The 22,331-nt window shown below is 38.7% G+C and overlaps 1 protein-coding gene across 4 annotated transcripts in view; it reads right to left on the bottom strand.

Annotated features, from left to right (window-relative positions):
• The window catches only part of USP15 (ubiquitin specific peptidase 15), a 93,365-nt gene that overhangs the window by 67,716 nt on the left and 3,318 nt on the right, over positions 1-22,331 (bottom strand). For all 4 annotated transcript variants that reach the window (XM_084760225.1, XM_084760224.1, XM_084760228.1 and 1 more), the window contains exons 2-3: positions 8,207-8,334; positions 1,810-1,940 (exon numbers count right to left, since the gene is read on the bottom strand). In XM_084760225.1, the coding sequence (XP_084616351.1) occupies positions 1,810-1,940; positions 8,207-8,334 (259 nt within the window). The remainder of the gene's footprint in view (positions 1-1,809; positions 1,941-8,206; positions 8,335-22,331) is intronic.

Raw genomic sequence — 22,331 nt, forward strand, 5'->3', positions numbered from 1 at the left:
AGCCGCCCCACTCTCTTCCTCTCCCAGGATTTCAATAAGTACATACTCATGCTAAACTTAGTCACTATGTAGCGGTGCTTTTTAAAGACATTCTGTTCTTTGGTATAAATTGTTCATTACATATTTTCTACTAACATCAATTGGTTTAAAAATTCCCTTTTCAGCTGTTTCCTACTGCACTAAAATGTAAAGAGTATCATTTACACTATTAGTGCAAAGTGTTGGGATCTTACTTAATAGCTCTGTTCCATGTTTCAGTTGTTTTGAGCACACTGAATCTAATACCAACATTAGCTGTGTTCCTTCGATCCCTCTCTAGCATCACTTTTCTACTATGGCCTCACTGTATCTTCTTATCTCCCTGCTTCCTGGTCAGTCTGTCTTTAATGCTGAGTGCCTGACCTTGAAGTTGAAGTAGTTCTCAGTCCCCAGAACACTATGGCTTTGTTTATGTATCACAGAGTCTTTAACGTAGACAGACATGATAAATCCAGAGCTGCACATCAGACCTAACAGTAGCTTTGTGTTTACTTCTTGAAGCAACATCTCTCCGCACCCGTAATTCCGGGTTAGGATAATGCACTTTTCTCAGGCCTCTAGATTTAATTTGGAGGGACGATGCATCTCGAGCAAGGGCTCCAGACAACTCTATACATATTACAGCTTGAAAACTACTCTACATGCTGGGAAAAAATTGCATTTTTCAAAAAAAAATTTTTTTTTCATCTTACTAAGAACAAATGTATCCCTAACGGACTTCTCAGACTCTTCTCTATAACTTTTGATGGTGTGAACTTCTGATGATTCTTTTTATTTGCTCTTTAATTTCTTTAGTTTTCAAAAACCAAACTTCAGTATGCATTTTTTTAAAAATTAGGAATTTTTAAAAGACAATGAATTTGTTGGTGTAGCTAGTACCATAATGAAACTTGTAGCATATAATGTGTTCCAGGTTTGAGGAAGAAAAAGTAATATACGGACACACTTTCCTTTAAGAAATGAGTTTGGGGAGATAACAGAGTATAATGTATTCATAGTTCATTACATATAGATATGAAATTGTCCTATCTACATATAGATATGAAATTGCCAATAAAGTTTTTCAGCCAGACACGGTGGCACACACCTTTAATCCCAGCACTCAGGAGGCAGAGGCAGGTGGATCACTGTGAGGTCTACTGAGTGAATCCAGGACAGTCAAGGCTACACAGAGAAGCCCTGTCTTAAAAAACAACATGTTTTCCTTCCAGTAACATTTCACAGGCAACAGGCTATCCTCCAACAGGTTAGAGCACTCAGTTCTCAAATATAACACAATGCCAATCAGAATAAATTAGTAGATAAGGTCAGTTTATTTCGCTTCTAATTTGGTATTCTAGTAGAGTAATACCCATTTTAGTTTCAAAGAATATTCATTTTTATATTTCTAGACTTATAATTATAAATGTTTTTAATTGAAAAAAAATTACATTTGCGTTTAAAAATATTTTATGCTGCAAACACACACACAAACATTTTAGCTCATTTTTAAAACTATCTAAGAAAAAAAGAGTGTACCAAATAGACAACTGGTCTCTCGTTTTGTCTCATGTGTTAACTAGCTAGTCATATGTATTGTTATTGTCCTTAGAATGCTAAGAATGTAGCTACGTTTCTATATGTTATCAGCTATTATTAGCATCCAGTGTACAGCAAAGTTTTCCTAGCTTTTCTCCTAATACAAGCTAAGAAGGCTGCAGAACTCATTGAATTACCAATATAAGCTACTCAACAAAAATATACTCATACTCAATAAACTCTTAAATATACCTTTCTTGCTATTGGCTCTTGACCTTCCATCAGCGTGTACCAGCTGACAAGTTTATTCCAGCCTTCAGTCGGCAACAGTATGTAATCCAACTCATCAATCAGATGCTCCTTAAGCGACTGGGCATCACCATCTACAAAGGGAACAATAAACTCAGTACACACCAGGGAACCATAGTACACATCTCTGAACACACAGGCACGCTCCACACACTACTGAAACTCATGATGGCCATCTGAAGGAGTTACAGGAATGAATTCTGGAAAACTTCAGGAAGCTTCAAATCGATACATTTCAAAGTACACCACAGCCTGAAAGCCCTTTCAAGGATCTTCTTAGGTTCCTAGAATACCAATATATTAGTTATTAGCTAAAAGTAAGACAGGTTCTTCAAATGTTCTGAGTATCCGTGGCCCGGTGGGGCCCACTCTAGCACCACTCAGTAAACACAGCAAGTGCATGGGTAAATGGGTAACTTCTTCCTCTATGAGATGGAGTCTCATGAGGAGGGCCAGGCTGGTCTACAATCTGCAATCCCCTGTCTTCGTCTCCCAAGAGTTAGTCCAGGCATGCTACAAGCTGTTGTCAAATATCAGCTTGTTATGGTATTAATTAAGTCAATGACATATTAAATGACCCCAATATACAGAAGCTTGGAAACCATGCTAAATTTTTTAAAGTTATTTTGTAAAGCGTCTACATTATTCCAGAAGATTCACAATTTGTATTCATCCCAAATCTGAAATAGTGGTAGTTGTGCAGAAGTCACTTTTAATTCTGAGATGCTTTAAAGTGTCTTAGCTAAACTCAGAACTTTGTGTATCAAAGCAGAGACCTAGGAATGATTTCCTGAGTCACTACACTGTCATTGTCCCATTCTGGGTCTCATCTACTGATCGGTCACTTGAGTTCCCAAGTACTGAAAGAGAACTAGCTCAGTGAGTTATAACTAACCTAAAGGGGATTTCGTTGACCCAAATTGATTTTACTCATCAAAGGAAGGAACACTGTTCTCTGTGGCATTTCTATGACAAGAGTATACTATTCCTAAAGAAAAAACACCTCAAGAGTAATACAATATTCTTCTTTTAGAACTCATCTGTGGGTTTCTGAACTTTGAGAAAGCTGTGTGTTTATATAGAAACAAAAGTTGGAAAAGTATGAATTTTATATGATCTTCAGTAGTAGAAGTACTAGTTAAAATTATTACATTTGCTGTGTATGCATGATACATACACATATGCATTAAAGCATTCATATGAAGGGAGGTCAGAGGACATGTGGGAGTTGGTTTTTTCCTTCCACCACATGGGTCTCCCTGGGTGAACTCATGTCCTCAGTGTAGGTGACAAGTGCCTTTGCCATCCAAGCCATCTTACCAGCCTTGAGTACTAACTTTAAACACAGGTTCTTTGACTGTGGTTGTAAATTTTATGTCAGCAAATATAAACTCCAAGGATGAAAGAAAATTACATATGCTAAGTAAGCAACGCATACTATGAGACACCACACAACAGGTAACTATGGCAGACATGATATCGTAAATTCTCTGAACAGCCTTGCATGATGGGTGTCTTTATTATAAGAATATATCCAGAGATACAGAAAGAATAACAGAGTAATCATACAAAATTTAGATTTTATTCTAGAAAAACCATGTTATTAGCTGGGTATGGTGGTGGTCTACAGTTTTAATCCCAGTACTTATAAGGAGTAAATATGGCTGTTAGCTATATAATGCGTTCTGTTCAAAGGCCACCCTGAGCTAGGAGGGAAGAAGAGAGTGAGGGATAAAATCTAGGTTTATTTTTTTTTTTCAGAGTAACATTAAGAAGCAGGTAGCTCCATTTTCATCAGTAAATAGACCAAGTTGATAAGTTGGTCAATATTCAATATACAGAAACTTGCAAAGACCGAATTCAAACATGAAAGTATTTATTCTAACACCATATGCTTTGACATATAGTAAACCTAGCCTAAAGAAAACGAGGGAAAAAATTAAAATCAAGACTTAGATGTTATTTTCTACAAAAACTGAGTTTAGGTAAATTGTCTGATTATGTGACAGACTTCACATAATACTATACTTAGTAGACAAAGTAAAATAACCACATTACTTTTCTTGTGTGTGTTGAGAACACCTTCAAATTAAAGAAGGGATTTACTTTTAATTTATCACTTTTGTATTTAATGCTATGTAACTGCTGAACAATAAAGAAATACTTAAATTACACTGGTAATTTTTGAAATGAAGAGAAAAATGTATTAGGCTGGTACCCCTGTAGACTCCAGCAGCTGTAATAGGCCAACATCCGTTTACAGGGCACAACATGCTGCAGTCACCAATTCTAAGTCTAGGCTGTGCGTGTTCGTGGACACAGTCCCGCTTGTAACGTGCATGTCTACTCTCCTTTTGATCTCTATAGTTCTATATGTGCACCTCACACTTGCCAAACATGGGCTAGGCGACATTCATGAGCTCACTCAGGCCTTTCAAAAATGCTGGATTAAAAAAAAAAAAAAAAAGGATGAACAGTCAAAAGAGCGCCTCTGGTCTGAACGTGCAAACACATTTTGTTCTCAAGCAAGGTTGTAGTATAACCAGAAAAATTCTACTTGCAGTTCTTCCTTATTGTGTAAGACAGATAAGCTCCTAGTGCGCAATACAAATGTTAACACAGCATTTATCTGCTCCAGCTGATAAACCCTCGAGACTATCTTGCCATTCCTTTCAATTCTCCAAGTCTTCAATCCTAGTATTTTTCTTTCCACAACTCCTGTTCTCTTTTGTCGGGGGGAACTTGGGGCAGGAGACACAGCGCTTCTAGGGTGCTCAGATGGTGCTGGGCAACGGTGGGCAACGCAGGGTAAAGTTTTGTTCTATTTACACAAATGTGACATTACCTACCACTACTGGAAAAATGATAATTTATCGATCACCCCAAAAGCTCCCCCGTGGCTCTTTGTCATCTCCTCTCTGCCTGTCTGGATTCTACTGTTATGGTGATCACTATAATTTACAATGGACTAATTTGTAACTTCTAGAATTTTATGAAAATATTATCTGTCTTTTCTTACTGTAAATAAATCTACATTTTCTACTAATGTACATATGCAACATGGCCCCCTTTTGTTTGGCTTCATTTACACCATTAGAGATCTACAGATACTGTTATCTATCAAAATTTATTCATTTTAAATGCTATCTAGGGTTTCATTTTACGAGTATACAATCATTTGCTTATACATTCAGATGATGATAGGCATTTGGGTTGCTGGCAAGTTTTTCTATTACAGAACATTCATGTGGAACTTTACTTATGGGTAAATGTTTTAATTTCTCTTAGGTGTAGTTTGACTGATTCCTAGGGTTAAAATATGTTTAACTTTATGTATCTATTTGCTTTCTACCCTTGTCAACAATTGTTAAGAGTGATTCTTTTAAATTTTAATTAAATTTTACATGCATAGTGGCATCATACTATGGTCCTGTACATCAAACCCGTGACTGCATACATGCAGATGTCCTACCGTGTGATAGAGCATCCTCAGTCTCTTGCCACTATGGTTTTCTTTTTTTTAAAGATTCTTTATTATTTTTAATTATGTGTGTATGTGTGTCTGTGCCATGATGCATCCACTCCCCTGGACCTAACTAAAGCCACAGGCAGCTGTGACCTGACAGTGGTGGTACTAGGAACTGAGTCAGGTCCTTTCCAAGGGAAGCTCACACTTTCAACTGCTGAGCCATCTCTCCAGCTTCCAATCTCATTCTAGGAAAGCAGAACATGTTACCTATTCTTTTGGAAAACTATTTTCTTCTTTGGCATAGTGCTATGTGTATACACAAAATCTATGGGCATATTCATATGTGTGCTGTCAGACGAGCATGTCTGTACAGGGAAGGGCTGACTGGGTGCTCCTTCTCAGGAGCTGGCCACCTGATTTTAAGATAGGCTATCTCTTTGGTTTGAGATATACCAAGCATCATGGCTGCTGGCCAGTGAGCTCAGACGTCCAGCTCTGCAGCAGAGAATTACAGGTGTGCATCAGCATTGTCTGGCTGTTTATTTGAGGGTCAGATAGTAACAACTTTACTACTCTGCTACTTCCCCAGGCCCTCTTTTAGTAAGGTAAAGGTAAAGATTTATTTTTTTTAAATCTGCCTACTTTTTCACTGGACTTAATATTTTCTTTAAAGATTTATTTATTTTATTTATTGCATATGAGTGCTTTATCTGCTGAAGAGGATGTCAGATTACATTATAGACGGTTGTGAGCCACCATGTGGTTGCTGGGAATTGAACTCAGGACCTCTGGAAGAGCAGGCAGTGCTCTTAACCACTGAGCCATCTCTCCAGCCCTTAATATTTTCTTTCTTTCTCTCTCTCTCTTTTTTTTTTTTTTTTTTTTTTGGTTGTTGTTGTTCTGTTTTTAAGACAGGGCTTCTCTGTGTAATATCTCTGTCTCACTGTCCTGGAACCTGTTCTGTAGACCAGGCTGGCCTCAAACTCAGAGCGATCCTCCTGCCTCAGTCTCCCAAGTGCTACAAGTACAGGTGTGTACCACAACCATCTGGCTGCTTAATGTTTTCTTTAAAGTAGTTTTTATTCTATTGTGGTAAGAGAATATACTCTGTATGATTTGAATGCTTCTAACTACTGAGACAGGTTTTATGACCCAGACTATGGTCTCTTAGTTAACTGTTCTTAATGTGCACCCATCAGCTAGGGATTCTGAGAGTCTTAGAGTCTTTCTATGGCTGTGTCTGCTCTGTCCTTTGCATGTACATCATCAATTGCAAGTCCTCATTTACTTTTATTATTTAATTTTGTCCTGGACCCCACAATCTCATACCCTAATGTTTAGCTTACAAAGCACACAGGTCCAAATACTAGATGCAGCGAGCCACTGCCTCTTCTAATTTTAGTTTTCCCTATCAAAACTAAGCTGGCAGCAGTAGCAGCGGAGTAAGATACAAGAGAAACCAGTTCTTCACAGAGGCACATGGAAACAGGCTCACTCTAGTCCTTTACTCTGGGAATCAACAATCCACAGCAGCCATCCAGTTCTGCAACATCTAACAGTGCAGGGCTGGGGCAGGGGCCGTGGCAACTACAGCAAGCTCCTTACTCTTTCTTCTGTGTTCTTCACTTCTAGGCATCTAAAGCACACCAGTTCAGCACATACCGACCTAGACAGAAACCAGTCCCATGGCTGTTACCAACACTATCCCTCCTGGCAGAAATGCCTCAGTCTCAAAAAGTACTCTGAACACAGCAGCCAACCACGTGCTTTCCTCTGTTAACTGCTCTTAGACATCAGAACTAGCCCGGTACATTTAGTGACCCATGTGAGGTAAAACACTTGCAAGCTGGCCTTGTGTGGAGCTTAGAGGTTAATCACACTGAAACCTGGGAAGTTAAAGACACACTCCTTATTGTCTTTTTCCTAAATGGAGGCAGTTGGTGGTTATATAATCCTTTCAAAAACAATTTTAAGGTATCTTGCTGCTGTGTATGCACCTGGTACAGGTGCATGTCACAGTATGGGTTATGTGTGGATTTCAGAGGCTAACGTTGTGATGTGAGTTATCTCTTTCCACTTTCATGTGGGTTCCTGAGATCAAACTTGAAATGATGTATGGAGACTTTTGCATATTGTCAGGGTTTTAGTTATTCAGGTCTATGGATGTAGTCCCCCTGACTCCAAGTCGACTGTAAGTGGGAGTGTTGGTACTTAAGACTTTTTTTTTTAAAACACAGTAAAAGGTAGAGGAGTTCTGGCAAGTAGTGAGGGTTGTAGGGCAGTGCAACAATCCAAGACTATAAACACATAGTGGTGATCACTAACTCTGAAAACCTGTCATCTGTCCATTAGGAAAAACAACGTGTGCTATACCATCTCCCAAAACATTCTTCGTTTTAATGTTTAAAGTTTAAATCCTCAATCATGATTACATCATAAATATGAAAGAGAATATGCCATATATATAACAACTGATTACAGAATTATCTGATAATAAAAAGCTTTTTCTTTCCTTGTTTTCTTTTCTTTTTCCCCAAGACAGGGTTTCTCTGTGTAGCCTTGGCTGTCCTGAACTCACTTTGTAGACCAGGCTGGCCCCAAACTCATAGACATCTGCCTGCCTCTGCCTCCCTGAAATCTTTTCTTTTTCTTTTTGAAAAAGTCTCATTGTGTATCCAAGGCCGGCACACAATAATGACTCTCCTGCTTTGGCCTCTTGTCCAGGGACTACAGCTGTGTGCTACCTACCACAGCATACCTGCAAGGAATTGCTAACTATCCGTGTATTTACATTAACACTCTCATGCTATACCCAGGGACACTCACTCATTAAATGTAACACACTGGCAACTTGACGGAATAAAATAATACCTTTGAGAAGTCCCGAGTTATCGATGGGTCCAGGATAGACATTTTGATCTCCCATCTGATATTTGTCCCAACTGTCAAAGCCAACATACTTTTTCCACTGTTTGAACCAGCGACTATCTACTAGATACCTAGAAAAGACAAGATGCTGGTTAATTAAAACACAAACACAAGGACAGCAACAATCTGCCTTAGCTGTTCCATTTTGTATTAAAGAAGACATCTCCTTCAGAGGACTACGACCAACAGCACTCTGTGGCCACAGGTACACTGTACTTCATGCTAGTGATGTCATCTGTACAGAACATTTTCACTGTTAAATAAGTCGTTACTACTTGCGGCCAAGTGACTACATCAAAGTGGGAACAATCCCTTTGGCACTTTACAAAAGCATCCAGATAATAAACCCATCAAGGAAACCCATCAATTGAACAGACAAAAATGGTAAGAATCAGTAAAAATTTGAAATACAGTGTGAGGAGGTGGAAGTATAAAAATGGCTCTTTACTAGAAAGTTAACTCAGTATGTACATCATATATCCTTTAATGGTTTCTGAAAGAACAGAAAGCTTATTAAGGGTTTTAAAAGTTGATTATGTTGTTAATTATAATCAAACTTAAAAATGCTAGTTTATCACCAAATTTTTCAACACTGACTTCACACAAGCCCCTGGGACACTATTCTAGCATTTAACCAGGTTTGACTGCAAGCCCAGGCAGCAGGAAAGGCTAATGACACGCCTGAGGCTCTGTGTGTGATGCAGATTTCCAAGGGATCACCCTGCTAGCATTTTTGGGCTTACCACATACAGCACTAGAGAAATAAAAAACCCACAGTTGTGTCTGAAAATAGATCAAGCAAAGGCACTAACCGAACAAAACCTTCTAATTCTTGAAGAATATTCATGAGCAATTTCCTTCCCAAAAGTAGATATGAAAAATTCTGCAGTGTCCCAATCCCACTGTCAGTTATGCAACTCAAAACTCTTACACTGGAGAATTTTTTGAAGTAGTAATTCTTAAGTAAACCCATTTTCCAATATGTTTTGACCATATTTTTCTATGAAAGTATGATCCTCCTTACTTAAATTCTTTTTTCAAAGCCAATAAATACATACCCCCCTCAAAAAAATTTTAGGCTTTTCCTCCTTTGCAATTTAATTAAGATACTGAAACATGTGACTTGCTTTTTCTGTAGAGAATGTCACACCAAGGGACATATACCTTTTCATCTACACATTTATCATTGTCCAAATTCTATACTGCTTCAATTATCTTAATCATGATACTGCTTACAACATTTCCTTCAGCTTACTGTTCTAACTGCCTTAGCTACATGTGGCCATTTGTGTTTTCAAAAGGATTTTAAATAAACTCATCAGGTTACGCACGCGCACACACACACACACACACACACACACACACACACACACACACATTATGATTGGAATTGCACTAAACTTAATACAATAAATTGGGGGGAACAGTTGTTTTGGTTTTTGGATCCACGGGAATTCAATATTTTTCAACTACTTAGGTTCTGTTTAACATCTTTCTGTAAATGTTAACATTTCTCCCCACAAGAATCCAAGTTAATTTGTTGGGGGGGGGGGGAAGACTTCATTCATACAAATACTTCAGGTTACTACCTTGTCAATTGAGCAAAAACTGAAAAAAAAAAATTATACAGAACCCCAGTCTCTCTATTGCACCTTACTCTTCTGCCAGGTGTGGTGGCACATGTTTGTTCTCCCAGCATCCAGGAGACTCAAGCAGGGAGACTGAATTGGAGGTCAGCCTGCATTTCCAAGTCATCCACAAAGACACACCATACTATCTCAAAACGAAACCAAACCAAAATTAATTTCCAAGCAATTATATTTCACAGTTCTTGGTAGTTAATACATAGAAACCATCAGTTTTATTATTTTTACATGATACATAGGAAACCTATAAACTGGGTGTGGTGGCACATGTCTTTAATCCTAGCACTCTCCGGAGGCAGAGGCAGGTGGATTGCTGTGAGTTTGAGGCCAGCCTGGTCTACAAAGTGAGTCCAGGACAGCCAAGGCTACACAGAGAAATCTTGTCTCGGGGGAAAAGAAAGAAAGAAAAGAAAGAAAGAAAGAAAGAAAAGAAAGAAAAGAAAGAAAGAAAGAAAGAAAAGAAAACCTGTATATGTTCATGGGGTCCCATGTGATTACATAGTGCAATATTTAAACCATCATAAACATGCATCCTTCAAGCATTTATCATTTCTGTCTTTTCTTTTTTTGAAGAGAAGGTTTATTTTGGGTTATGGTTTCAGAGGATAAGAGTCCATCACAGCAAGGAGGCATGGCATCAAGGCATGGCGGTATACATGTGTGGTGGACAGAGCACAGAACTAAGAGTGCACATTTTCAAAGGCAAGCACAGTGCCAAGTAGGAAGTTGGGTGCAGCTTTAAGATCTCAAGGCCCACTCTCCTTAACATAGTTTCCTCCAACAAGGTTACACTTCCTAAACTTCTCTAAAGAGCAAAACACTGGGGATCAAGTATTCAAAACCAGAGCGTGTGGTGCCATATCTCATTTAAACTGCCACACTTTGAGGGAAGTATAGGAAGGACTTTTTAAAAAACTAAATTAAAATTTAACTATAAAAGTAAATTTGCATTTTAGCAGTAAAAGTCACAAAATAAAACATGTAGATTAAAATCATACAGACATAATTTGATGTTTGACTTTAAAGGGTCTTTAAATTTGAGTATACATTCTGGTTTTGTGTTTTTACAGGATGAGTAAGTGTGGAGGATGTGGTGGGGGGGCATTTCTTTATAGTAAAAAAAAAAAATCCAAGTGCTTTCTTCCAGTTTTCTGAAATACACACTACATACTCATATAGCACCATAGTGTAAGACCAGAGCTTAGTCTGAGCAATTTAGTGCCTGCTGATTAAATGCTCCCTAGCCTCTAAATACTCTACTCCCAAGTGCTACGAGATCACTTTTAGTTTCCACACTTCAGTAATGTATGCTTTTTTTGTGTCTGCCTTGTTTTACTTACTATCATGTCTGCTGCTGCAGATTACAGGATCTTACTCTTTTTTAAAGGGAAGAATACTATTTCACTGTGTACCTGCACCTCATTTTCTTTATCCAGTCACCGTTGACGATGGGACAGAGACTGTTTATATGAAATATTTTTTAAAAGCAGTCTCCTATCTACCACCTTTCTGAGTCTATTCTGTTGGAAATAGTTTTTCCTTTCCCCTCAAATATATACCCCAGTCTGAGCTGGAATTCACAGAGCCTCCTGCACTCGCCTCATGGGCACTGGGAGTGCTGGCATTTGCCACCACACATTAGGCTCCTCTTGACAGTTTCAGTATTTCAATATTAAGTTGTTGCTGTAAATAGTTTTCTAATTGAATTTTCACATCATATCTAAGCACCGATCAGGACTGCTAAACTAGAGTGGAAGAAGAAACTTTTTTATTTTTTGAGACAAGGTTTCATTGTGCAACTCTGGTGCACTTACAACTAGGAATAGAGACCAGGCTGGCTTAGAACTTCCATAGATCTGCCTGCCTGCCTCTGCCTCCCCTGTGCTACCACAGCCAGCCAAAACCAAACAATTTTGTGTTTTAAAAATAAGAATATCTAAACTTTTAGCCGGGCATGGTGGCGCACGCCTTTAATCCCAGCACTCGGGAGGCAGAGGCAGGTGGATCGCTGTGAGTTCGAGGCCAGCCTGGTCTAACAAAGTGAGTCTAGGACAGTCAAGACTACACAGAGAAACCTTGTCTTGGAAAAAAAAAAAAAGAATATCTAAACTTTTACCATTTGATAAAATAACTTGCTATGGTTTTTGGTAAATGCTATTGTGCTAGACAAACTACCTTCTCTTTAACATGTTTTATACTATCACGATTGAATATTGATTATGTGAACATTTTCTACATTTACAATGATTTCTTTTTTTAAAAAAATATTTTTATGTACATTGGTGTTCTGCCTGCATGTATGTGTGAGGGTGCCAGGAATTGCACTCAGGTCCCCATAATTACCAGAATAAATTGGAAAGAATATTAATGGCAGTATAACATGCTGAAAATTGAGGGAAAATCCAATATGCACCATTCACATGAAATATTACATAAAAATCTAAACAAAACTACAAGTACATATAATAATATAAATCTCAGAACAACATTTTATGAAAAAGGGCCACAAAAGGATACTTTCCATGTAACATATATATATATACACACACAGTGCAATCATAGAAAAACCTAAGGCATGCTACATATACTGCAACCGAGATCCATGGGTATGTAACAAAAGTATGAAGGTGAGTATGAAGCTTAACTTCAGGATGCTGGCAGATTCAGCTGGGGGAAGAAGTAGGACCAGGCAAACAGGCGAGAATCACCTGTCCCTGTAAGAGACATACACAGTGCTTTACTATGTGTTCTGACAGATCTGTCTTAAGTCACGAAGTTAATGACAGCTTTACTCTTCACTTGACAAAAGGCTACAAGTGTGACTTCCTTCTCAACTTCATTCTTCCTGTCAGTGGACAGTGTAACTATTTAAATTCCAGGCCAACTTTTAACTTCTGTGCTTTCACTCTGACACAACCCTGTCTCTTGGAGGCTTCCCCGACAGACAGCTTCTTCTTGCTTCTCCTCTTCCATCACCTCCCTACTCACATACTCACCCCTGCCTCAGTCTTACTTTTCTGACAGGCTTTGCCATCAATGTTTCTCGTTCCTCGGCGTTCACGTCATCTCCAACCTAGTATGGAGGTCAGTCTTCCTACACAGTTTCAGACAGTCAACAGACAACTGAACAAACAAGTCACAATTTGACAAACCCACCAACCATGTAAGAGTTTAACTTGTCACTCTGATTATTTTGGGGGTGGGGGTGTAAATGCTGGCTTTAGCCTGTTCCTGCCTGAGATCCCGTGTCACAGAGAGCTGCTCTGTGCACTCCATCACTGCATATCCTCCTGAAACACTGTAACTCACACTATGGATCTTGTTATTTCCAATTAACAGGCCATACAACTAGAATTTTCCATAGAAACCTCCATCCCAAGTTGCCAATCTTCTTCATCTCTACATTTACTAATTCTGATTATCATTCAAATAAATTATTTCAGCAGTGACTTAGTTTCCTAGGCCGGGAGCCTAGCTCCGCAGTGTATAACGGTGACCACGCACCTCCAGGATGATTCCAACTGTCTGCAGCTCTCCTCTTTGCTATCATCAAGTGCCTTGTGTGTGTGCCTGCCTTACTACCTCCTCACTGCTAGTGGCACAAATTACTATAATAGCTGTTTGGCTTCTCTCACTGCTTCAGACTTAAATTTGTTCTCCATTTTGTGGCTAAGACTTGTAGAGTTTTGTATTCTGTATTGAGGGTGTGGTGGGAGCAACTGTGTGCATATGGAAGTAAAAGACACAGCTGGTTCTCCCCTTCCCTCCTGGAGGTCCCAGGAATACAACTCAGGTTGTCAGCTGGGCTGTAAAGCTCCCTTACTTGCTGAGCCATCTTACTGGCTCTGTTGCAAAACTTTTAAAAAGCAAAATCATGAGATGACTTCATTTTGCCTTTTTTGGCAAGACACATTATCATGTACTCCAGCTTGACTTAAACTTTCTATGTATCCAAAAATGCCTTTGGACTTCTAATGCTCCTGCCTCCACTTCCTGAATGGTGGGATTAAAGGGTGCATCACCCTTTAATTAAAGGGCAAGGGTGCATCACCATCCCAGGTGTATGCAGTGCTTGAGAGTCAGAACCAGGGCCTTGTGCATGCTAAGCAAGTGCTCTACCAATGGGATGACAGCCTTAGCACGTTCTTTTAGAAAGTCCTAACAGCTGCATTACAGAATATATAGCTGCATACTTACACATGGCCCATGTATACTGTCTTTACACTTGTTTACTGACTTTTCATATAATTGAAAGAGAAATTAGTATTTTTCTATGGTTAAAAATGCTTCATTAAATTATGCTATGATTTTTATTATTGTAAGTTTATTATTATATATTCACTTGTAATAGAAAGTCTATTTGTGAAGAGAAATGGGATTTTTAAAATAAGATTATACTTGCAAGTAATTAAGCAGGAATCTTTATCTGAAAGTTGTGAGCATGTGTGTATATGTATGTGTGTGTATGTGTATGTATGTATGTATGTATGTATGTATGTATATGTGTATGTATGTGTGTGTGTGTGTATATATATAAATAAATAAAACTAAACACACATCCACCATTGCTCTAGTTTCCTAAATCCTCCTCCAGGGTTTTCCCCATATTTCTGCAGATCTCTGCTACCCCTGGGACTAACTGCTAAGTTATTTATTGGCCCCTGTTGGGGGACGGTCTGATGTATTTTGATGCTAATTAGCGCTTGCAGTCTGTGTGACCCACCTTTTACTTAATAAAAAGCCATCCCATCTGAACAGGACAGAAGATAAGTGAGACTAGGAGAGAGAAGAATTCTTTAAAAAAAAAAAAAAGGAGACCTGAGGAGAGGAGAGGAGGGGAGGGGAGGGGAGGGGAGAGGAGAGGAGGGGAGGGGAGGGGAGAGGAGGGGAGAGGAGAGGAGAGGAGAGGAGAGGAAGGCCCCCATGGGTTAGCTAGAGGAAAACCACAAGGCCAGTGGCGTGGATGGAAAATCCAGCGCACATAAAAAACATTAACAAGTATATGGGATTATAGATGGGAGTCAGCTTGATACAAGTTATTAAAAACAAATGGCATGGGATTGAGACAGGGATCCCATGCCTGTCCCACTATAAGAGGTAATTTAGAGGATTGATTATCTGCCCTGCCCCAGGTTAACTAAGGCTATTTTAAAATATAACAAGTGTCTGTGTCTTAACTGATTGCTAGCTGGGCCTACTGATAATACTAATAATACAGATAATTTAAAAACAATAGGCTCCATATTGCTTTCTTATATTTACTTCTGAGTATGTATAAAAGTGCTAAATATAAATAAAAAATCTCCAGTCTTACTTCCCCACAAAAACAAAGCAGAGGGTTTTGTTGTTATTATTGCAGTGTTATTGCAGTTAAAGACAATCTTAAAGTTGACTATACTCCAGAGCCACTGAGACTTTCTGTCCAGACTGCAACACTAGCGGTCTTTCCTGGGGCTTACAAAATATTTAGCACGATAGAACTTGCATGCTTGTGGCGGTCAGAGGACAGCTTGCAGGAGCTGGCGCTCTCTCTTTTCTTCACCATGGAGTCCTGAGAGTCAAACTTAGGTCAGTATTAAAATACTCATAATAGCAAAACTTCTTATTTATTTTTAATTATGAAGCATTTCAGGTGTATTTGATCCTTCCAACGATCTCTTCAGGTTTGTGAGTGAGTGTATACGCAGAGCATCTACTTTTACTATAAATCAAATATTTTGTTGTTTTAAAAATACCACTAGAGGGCTGGAGAGATGGCTCAAAGGTTAAGAGCACTGTCTGCTCTTCCAAAGGTCCTGAGTTCAATTCCCAGCAACCACATGGTGGCTCACAACCATCTATACTGCGATCTAATACCCTCTTCTGGTGTGCAGGTGTACATGCAGGCAGAACATTGTATAAAAAAATAATTAAATAAATCTTTAAAAAAAAAATACCACCAGAACTGAGTCTTCCACAGTTTTAGTAAGACCAAAGACAACTCTGTAGTAGTTTTCAAGCACACCAGTGGCCTGGTTCACTGCCTCTTTATATCTTCAGACTTCAGGCATTTCTAACCTATTTTTTGCTCTGCATCTTAATTCTATCTATTAGGAAAAAAACTAATTTGTATGACCCATTTTTAAGCCTAAGCTAAGACAAATAAGGAATTCAAGGAGGAGGACAAGTATGATTGTTCTTAAATTGTCCATCCAGAAAGTACATACACACTCACTGATACCTCAGACACAGAGGCAGAACTGAAGAGATCCCACAACTCCACCTCACAGGGGAGTTTGGATAAGCACATGAGAAGCAAAGAAACAGTAATTAGTAATGTTTGATCTTTACTATATAAATTCTCTGATCTAACCTTGTATAATAACTTTTTTTTCCTACTGGAGGAAGAACTAAGGACAAAGGAAAGTAAGGAAGCGGAAGGTTAAACAAAGGAAAAATAGTAAGAAATACTATGATAGCTGCTAAACAAAAGTCCTTACGACCAACTGCTCTTTAATAATGATTTCATATCCTGGTACACATTATAGTCCTGAGGTCAATAATCATTCATGTACATACCTATCAAATCAAGTGAAGAAAAAATCATTACAAGCAGCCCTTTCTGGACCATTCTCTTTGCACACTCTTACCCTGGATTTAGCATTTATTATTTCAAAAAAATGTTGTTGTTTTTTTTTTTAAATAACACAACTGTATGTATATCCAACCCCAATACATAGTTTATTGAATGCTTTCCAGGCTTAAGCGCAGGTTACTGAGTAGTCACTAGAGGAATTAGTGTGGGCTAAGGAGCCATGTGGGATGCCATACAATTTCCAGCTGCCTGGGGTGTTGTAGGTTCTACCTTATCAGATATAAACAGTAAAAATGTTTTTTTGATAGTCAGCACACTTGTGTTTCTTTTAAATTTTATCACATGTATGCATGCATCCATCCATGCACCCTTCACCACTCTGTTTGTGAGGGTGCACGCATGCACAGTACACATGTGGTAGGACGGTCAACCTGCAGGAGCTTGTTCTCCCTTTCCAGCTTGTGGGGTCCTGAGTTAGGTCACAAGACTTGCCTGCAAACCCTTTACCTGTTTTTGCCACTTCCTGGCCCTTATATAGGTTACTTACACAGTAAGTAGTGTTTTTACTTTTGGGTCATTCAAGGTTAGAAGTCAGGAAAGTGATCTCTGGGCAAAAAGGCGTACAACGTTCAGTGTATAAATATTGTCAGCTATCTCTAAGAAATACAGAGGTAGAGATAATCTGCTAACAGGATTATTAACAATAATAAGGTATAGTGAAATACTGACATACTCTTAAAATATTACATCATTTTACTATACCATACTGCAGTAAGGAAGCCAAAAACAAAGTTGCTGGAGGTCTTTGGGCAGAAATGGGAGGTAACAGCTAATATGGAGTTTCTTTTGGAATGATTAAACTATTCTAATATTGATTATGATGTGTGTACACTGCTACACAGAGAACTGTCCACTTTTAGTGGGAATACTGTGTAGTACATAAATTATATCAAAATAAAGCTGTTATGTTGGTGAGTTTTTCGTTTTGTTTTTGCTTTTTGTGGGGTTTTTTTGGTTATGTTGTTTTTTTAAATCAAAGCCTGGAGGAATTACTCATCTATATTGATTAAGAAATCCTTTCCACACCAGGTGTGGTGGGGCATGCCTTTAATCCCAGCACTTGGGAGGCAGAGGCAGGTGGATCGCTCTGAGTCGAGGCCAGCCTGGTCTACAAAGTGAGTCTAGGACAGCCAAGACTACACAGAGAGACCCTGTCTCAAAAAACAAAACCTTGAGTTCTTAAAATAAGTGAATATCAAGATCAAGAAACAGGGGCAAGATGGCCAACAGTCACAGGTGCTTGCTGCCAAACCTGATGACCCGAGTTTGATTCCTGGGACTAACATGAACAGACTGCAGCAAGTTGTCCTCTGATCGCCACATCTGCACGCTGACTCATGTGCCACCTTCCACCTCCCTACCCCGAACTTACACAATAAGCATGTATGACGACATTTTTAGAAAAGAATCAGGAAGATACATTTGAAATAATTGAAATATAACACAAAGTCCAGTAATACGGGAAATACTAAATAATTTACAGGAAATGGCAAAACACACTTGCGTCAAGTTAGAAGGTCTAAGATACAGACTGTGAAGACAGGTTCCCGGTATGGAAAATGGTGTTTAATTAGGATCACGAAGTTGGCACCTCTGGATTTCAGTATTTAGTTATCTACTTCTAAGGAGTTAAGAATCTGAGTATGACACTCACAGGAAGGCGTATAGCAGAAGTCTTCAAGGGACTAGACTGCCTAGGTCAGATTCCCTCCCTTCCCACCAACCCAGCACATGACTGTGTACACTTTACTCTTCAGTTTCTCTATCTATGAAAAAAATGCTACTTATTCCATACATGCAAGAAAATACATGAGCAATATTTTGTAAATCACAGGCAGAGATTTATGTATTTTCTTAGAACCAGAAAACTCAACATTAAATTTATTCAATATTAATATGATTTTCTATCTTTATCAAAGATTAACCTCTTGACTAATCTGTTACTTTGCCAAGATGCAAAAACAGAACTAAGTAAAAGAAAAATAAACCCAAATTATCAAATAAATTATCTTTTGCAAAAATAAAAGACCCTGTTCCTCTTTTCATGGAAGTAATTAACTTTGTCTTGACCATCCCTGGCTTTGATATAATCGTCGCTATAACTTAAAGTAGTCTAGCCTTAAAGATACTCTTGGGGGTGTCTGTGAGAGCCTCTGGGGCTTTATTTCACCCACACTGTTGTGGGTGCTTCTGCTAAACAATTTTCAGTAACAGTGGAGAAATATCCCTCTAGAACCTGGGTCTGTCAAGCTGGCAGACAGGAGAAAGGGCAGTTAGTATTTTTAGCTCTCCTACCGTCCAACATTCTCCTTTCTGCTGGAGAGCTGTGGAGAACCCATGAGGGACACTAGGGGGGACAGTTCACTATCTTGTGTGGTCTGAGGGGTGTGTGTGTTCATTCTCAGAGGCGCACTGGAGGGAGGAGGTAGAGACAATAGAATTCCAGGAAGCCATGGGCTGGCCAGCCTGACACATGCAGAGATGAACCACCCATTTTAAGGTGGAAGGCAAGGCCCAACAGCCAAGGTTGTTCTCTGACCTCCATGTGCACTTAAAAAATGCACATGCTTGCATTCACTCTTGTGAATAAAAAATAAGCAAACAAGCCCAAGTAAATCTTAGTGCTGGAAGGCATTACAAACAGTAATCAAACACAAATTATAAATTCGTTTTTGTGTGTTGGGGTTTTTTATTTGTTTGTTTGTTTGTTTGTTTGTTTGTGACAGGGTTTCTCTGTGTGGCCTTGACTATCCTGGACTTGCTTTGTAGACCAGGCTGGCCTCAAACTCACGGTGATCCACCTGCCTCTGCCTCCCAAGTGCTGGGATTAAAGGCGTGCACCACCACCACTTAAAGAGATTTTCTACCTTATTTCACAATCTGAATTTATTCCCAAAGAGCAATTCTGGATCCCTTCCTTACATACTATAATGTGTATTAAAAATTGAGGTTTCTTTAATAGTGATTTGTTTGTTTGAACTAGATAACATTTAAGGATTTAGTCATTTTCCATTTAAAGACTAGATAAGAAAGTGTAAAGAAATAACTTCAGGGGAATAAGTAAGACACAGATTGTAGAATAAATGGTAATGAAATGAATGAATAAATGAAAACAGAAAGGACAAGTTGGAATGACACTCCTGAAGGGAAAACAGACAAAAACCCTAGCAATGTGAAATTTTCTATATCTGAGAATTTGGAAGAAAACACAATAGACGCTGTCTGAATTACATTCAAGTAGTAACATTATCAAATTATTAATACTAAGGAGAAGATGATAGTACCTATGATTTTAGAATTACAGCCAGGTATTTAAACAAGCTCAAAAATCCAATGAAGTTAAGAGCAAGTACGAAGACTTTTGAAATAGTGGCTGGCACAAACTAAGCAAGTCAATAAAGGTTCATGTGCAGTGGTATCATCTGAACCACTTCACAAGCCAATTAATTCCTCACCTATAGGAAAAAATATAAATACATTTTCTGGACTTATTTTAAGGATCAACTAAGATGTTTAGATTCAGCCTATATCAAAAAAAATTTTTTTTTAAGTTTTTCGAGACAGGGTCTCTCTGTGTAGGCTTGGCTGTCCTAGACCCGCTTTGTAGACCAGGCTGGCCTCGAACTCACAGTGATCTGCCTGTCTCTGCCTCCGGAGTGCTGGGATTAAAGGCGTGCGCCACCACGCCCAGCTTTATCAATTGTTTTTAAGAAGCCCCTTTTATTTCTCTGCCCACATGTCCACCAGTTTAGACTTAACTTCCAATAATGCAACTAATATGGTTAACAATAAAGTGATTTTCCAGGTGGGAAAAGAATCATTTTAAATTCATAATAAAAGAGACATATCCAAGGATGAAGACAGTACCACAGACTGCTCAGTAGCTGTGGTGCCATGAGGCCTGTCGGATCTTTAGAACACTCACGTGGTGTCAACATGGTTATGCCCCCACCTCCCATTCTCCTAAAAGTGTTTTTGACATGACAAATACATTAAAACAGTACCAAAAAAATTTTAGTTGGTAACTATGGATCATAAACTACATTTCAAATGTTAGGCTGTTCAAAAGAATTTAATGCGTGTGTGGCAATAAGCAAATGCTTTTAAAATACGGACAGAATACTAAAACAAAATAATCTACACTACAAGACTTTACTACCACGTTTGTTGTGCTATCTCTGTAAATCAGTGAGAATGGGCCTTATAACTTCTAATATAAATTTATCATTACTGATCATTAAAATTCAAAAGCCTGTATCAATAGTAATCATATATAATTTTGTCTCAGGAGTTTTCAACCAAAATGACAACTGCTCCATATACTCAGTTACTTGCCTGCCAATGTCCAGAGGCAAGATGCTAGGATCTCCTGTACACCCCGTCACATATAAACAGAACCACCAGAAGAGACAAGTGGAGGATAATGCAAGAATTCTGTTGCTAAGCATAAAATCGGCTTTCTCTAAAGAGGGAAAAATATAGTCTCTTTTTCTCCTTAAAGTAGAACTATTTTAAATAAATCTCTAAAAACAAGAGGCAGTTTATCACAGTGATTTATGGCTGTGAACCTAAGATCCAAACTACTTATGGTCAAATTCCAAATGTTGTGTGACGGTCTGGGTCTAGGGCTCCTATTCTGTCCAAGGTGAATAGCAACAGCAGTTCTCTAAATTTTAGCAATGAGTAATTAAGTCAACATACACTTGCAGCAGCACCTGGGCATGTAAGTGTTCTGAAATGTAAAACTGTAGGCTATGGCTTCACAAGCTAATATTTTCTTATTTAGAATAACTATACAGCAAGAATAGTGACTGTCACAAAACCACTTCGCAAAAATAAGTCATTGGGGGCCGGGCGGTGGTGGCGCACGCCTTTAATCCCAGCACTTGGGAGGCAGAAGCAGGCGGATCGCTGTGAGTTTGAAGCCAGCTTGGTCTACAAAGTGAGTCTAGGCCAGCCAAGGCTACACAGAGAGACCCTGTCTCGAAAAACCAAAAAAATAAATAAATAAATAAAAATAAGTCATTGGGTGTTTTAAACGTACTAATGGGAAGCTGCGTGTTTTGGGGGAAATGAGAAGCCTAACTGTCATGAAATAAATCACTGAATACCTCTAGACCTTGCCAAAAAGGACTCACTAATCCTTGGCTCACTAAGAAGCTTGTAATCAGGAGTTAAAGGATGTAAACTTGCTGCTCTACTATTTTCAGCATCTAAAATAATATGTGACGACTTTCTATTTTAATTTTTGCTACTATGCCAATATTGTAAAAGTTTTGCTTTCTATTTTCATTTCCTGTAAGTGACACCATATATGACCACTTGGTGGCAAACAAACTTCCTGCGCGGGTAAGAACTTGGGAACTGATGTCAGTGGGGTCTTTAGTGACGAATTGTCCTGTTGAGTTAGTCAGTCCCACAGGTTCCTAGGTGAAGGAACGGAGGGAAGCGCTAAGCACTGAGAGTCTCCTGCCCAACAGCGCTGAAGAGGTTCTTTGGAAATGCAGTGAAACAAAAATATTACAGACATGCGAAATGTCTAAACACAAAGTCAGGTTACTCTGCAGTTCCTTCAAGTCTAGACTTACCAGGGGTTGTCTAATACAGCAAGCAACACAGCTAATTTGACTACCTACACATTTATTATTAAATACAATGACTGAAAATGATTGGCAGACACAATTTAGTAAAACCTGAAAATGACTTTGATGATGTATCGTTACACATCTACTCATAACAGGTCTATTTAGAAAAAACTCTCAAAAAGGAACATTCTCCAACCAGTAAC

This window comes from Acomys minous (assembly GCF_964271855.1).
Source record: "Acomys minous genome assembly, chromosome: 15".
In the NCBI taxonomy this organism is placed as follows: Eukaryota; Metazoa; Chordata; class Mammalia; order Rodentia; family Muridae; genus Acomys; species Acomys minous.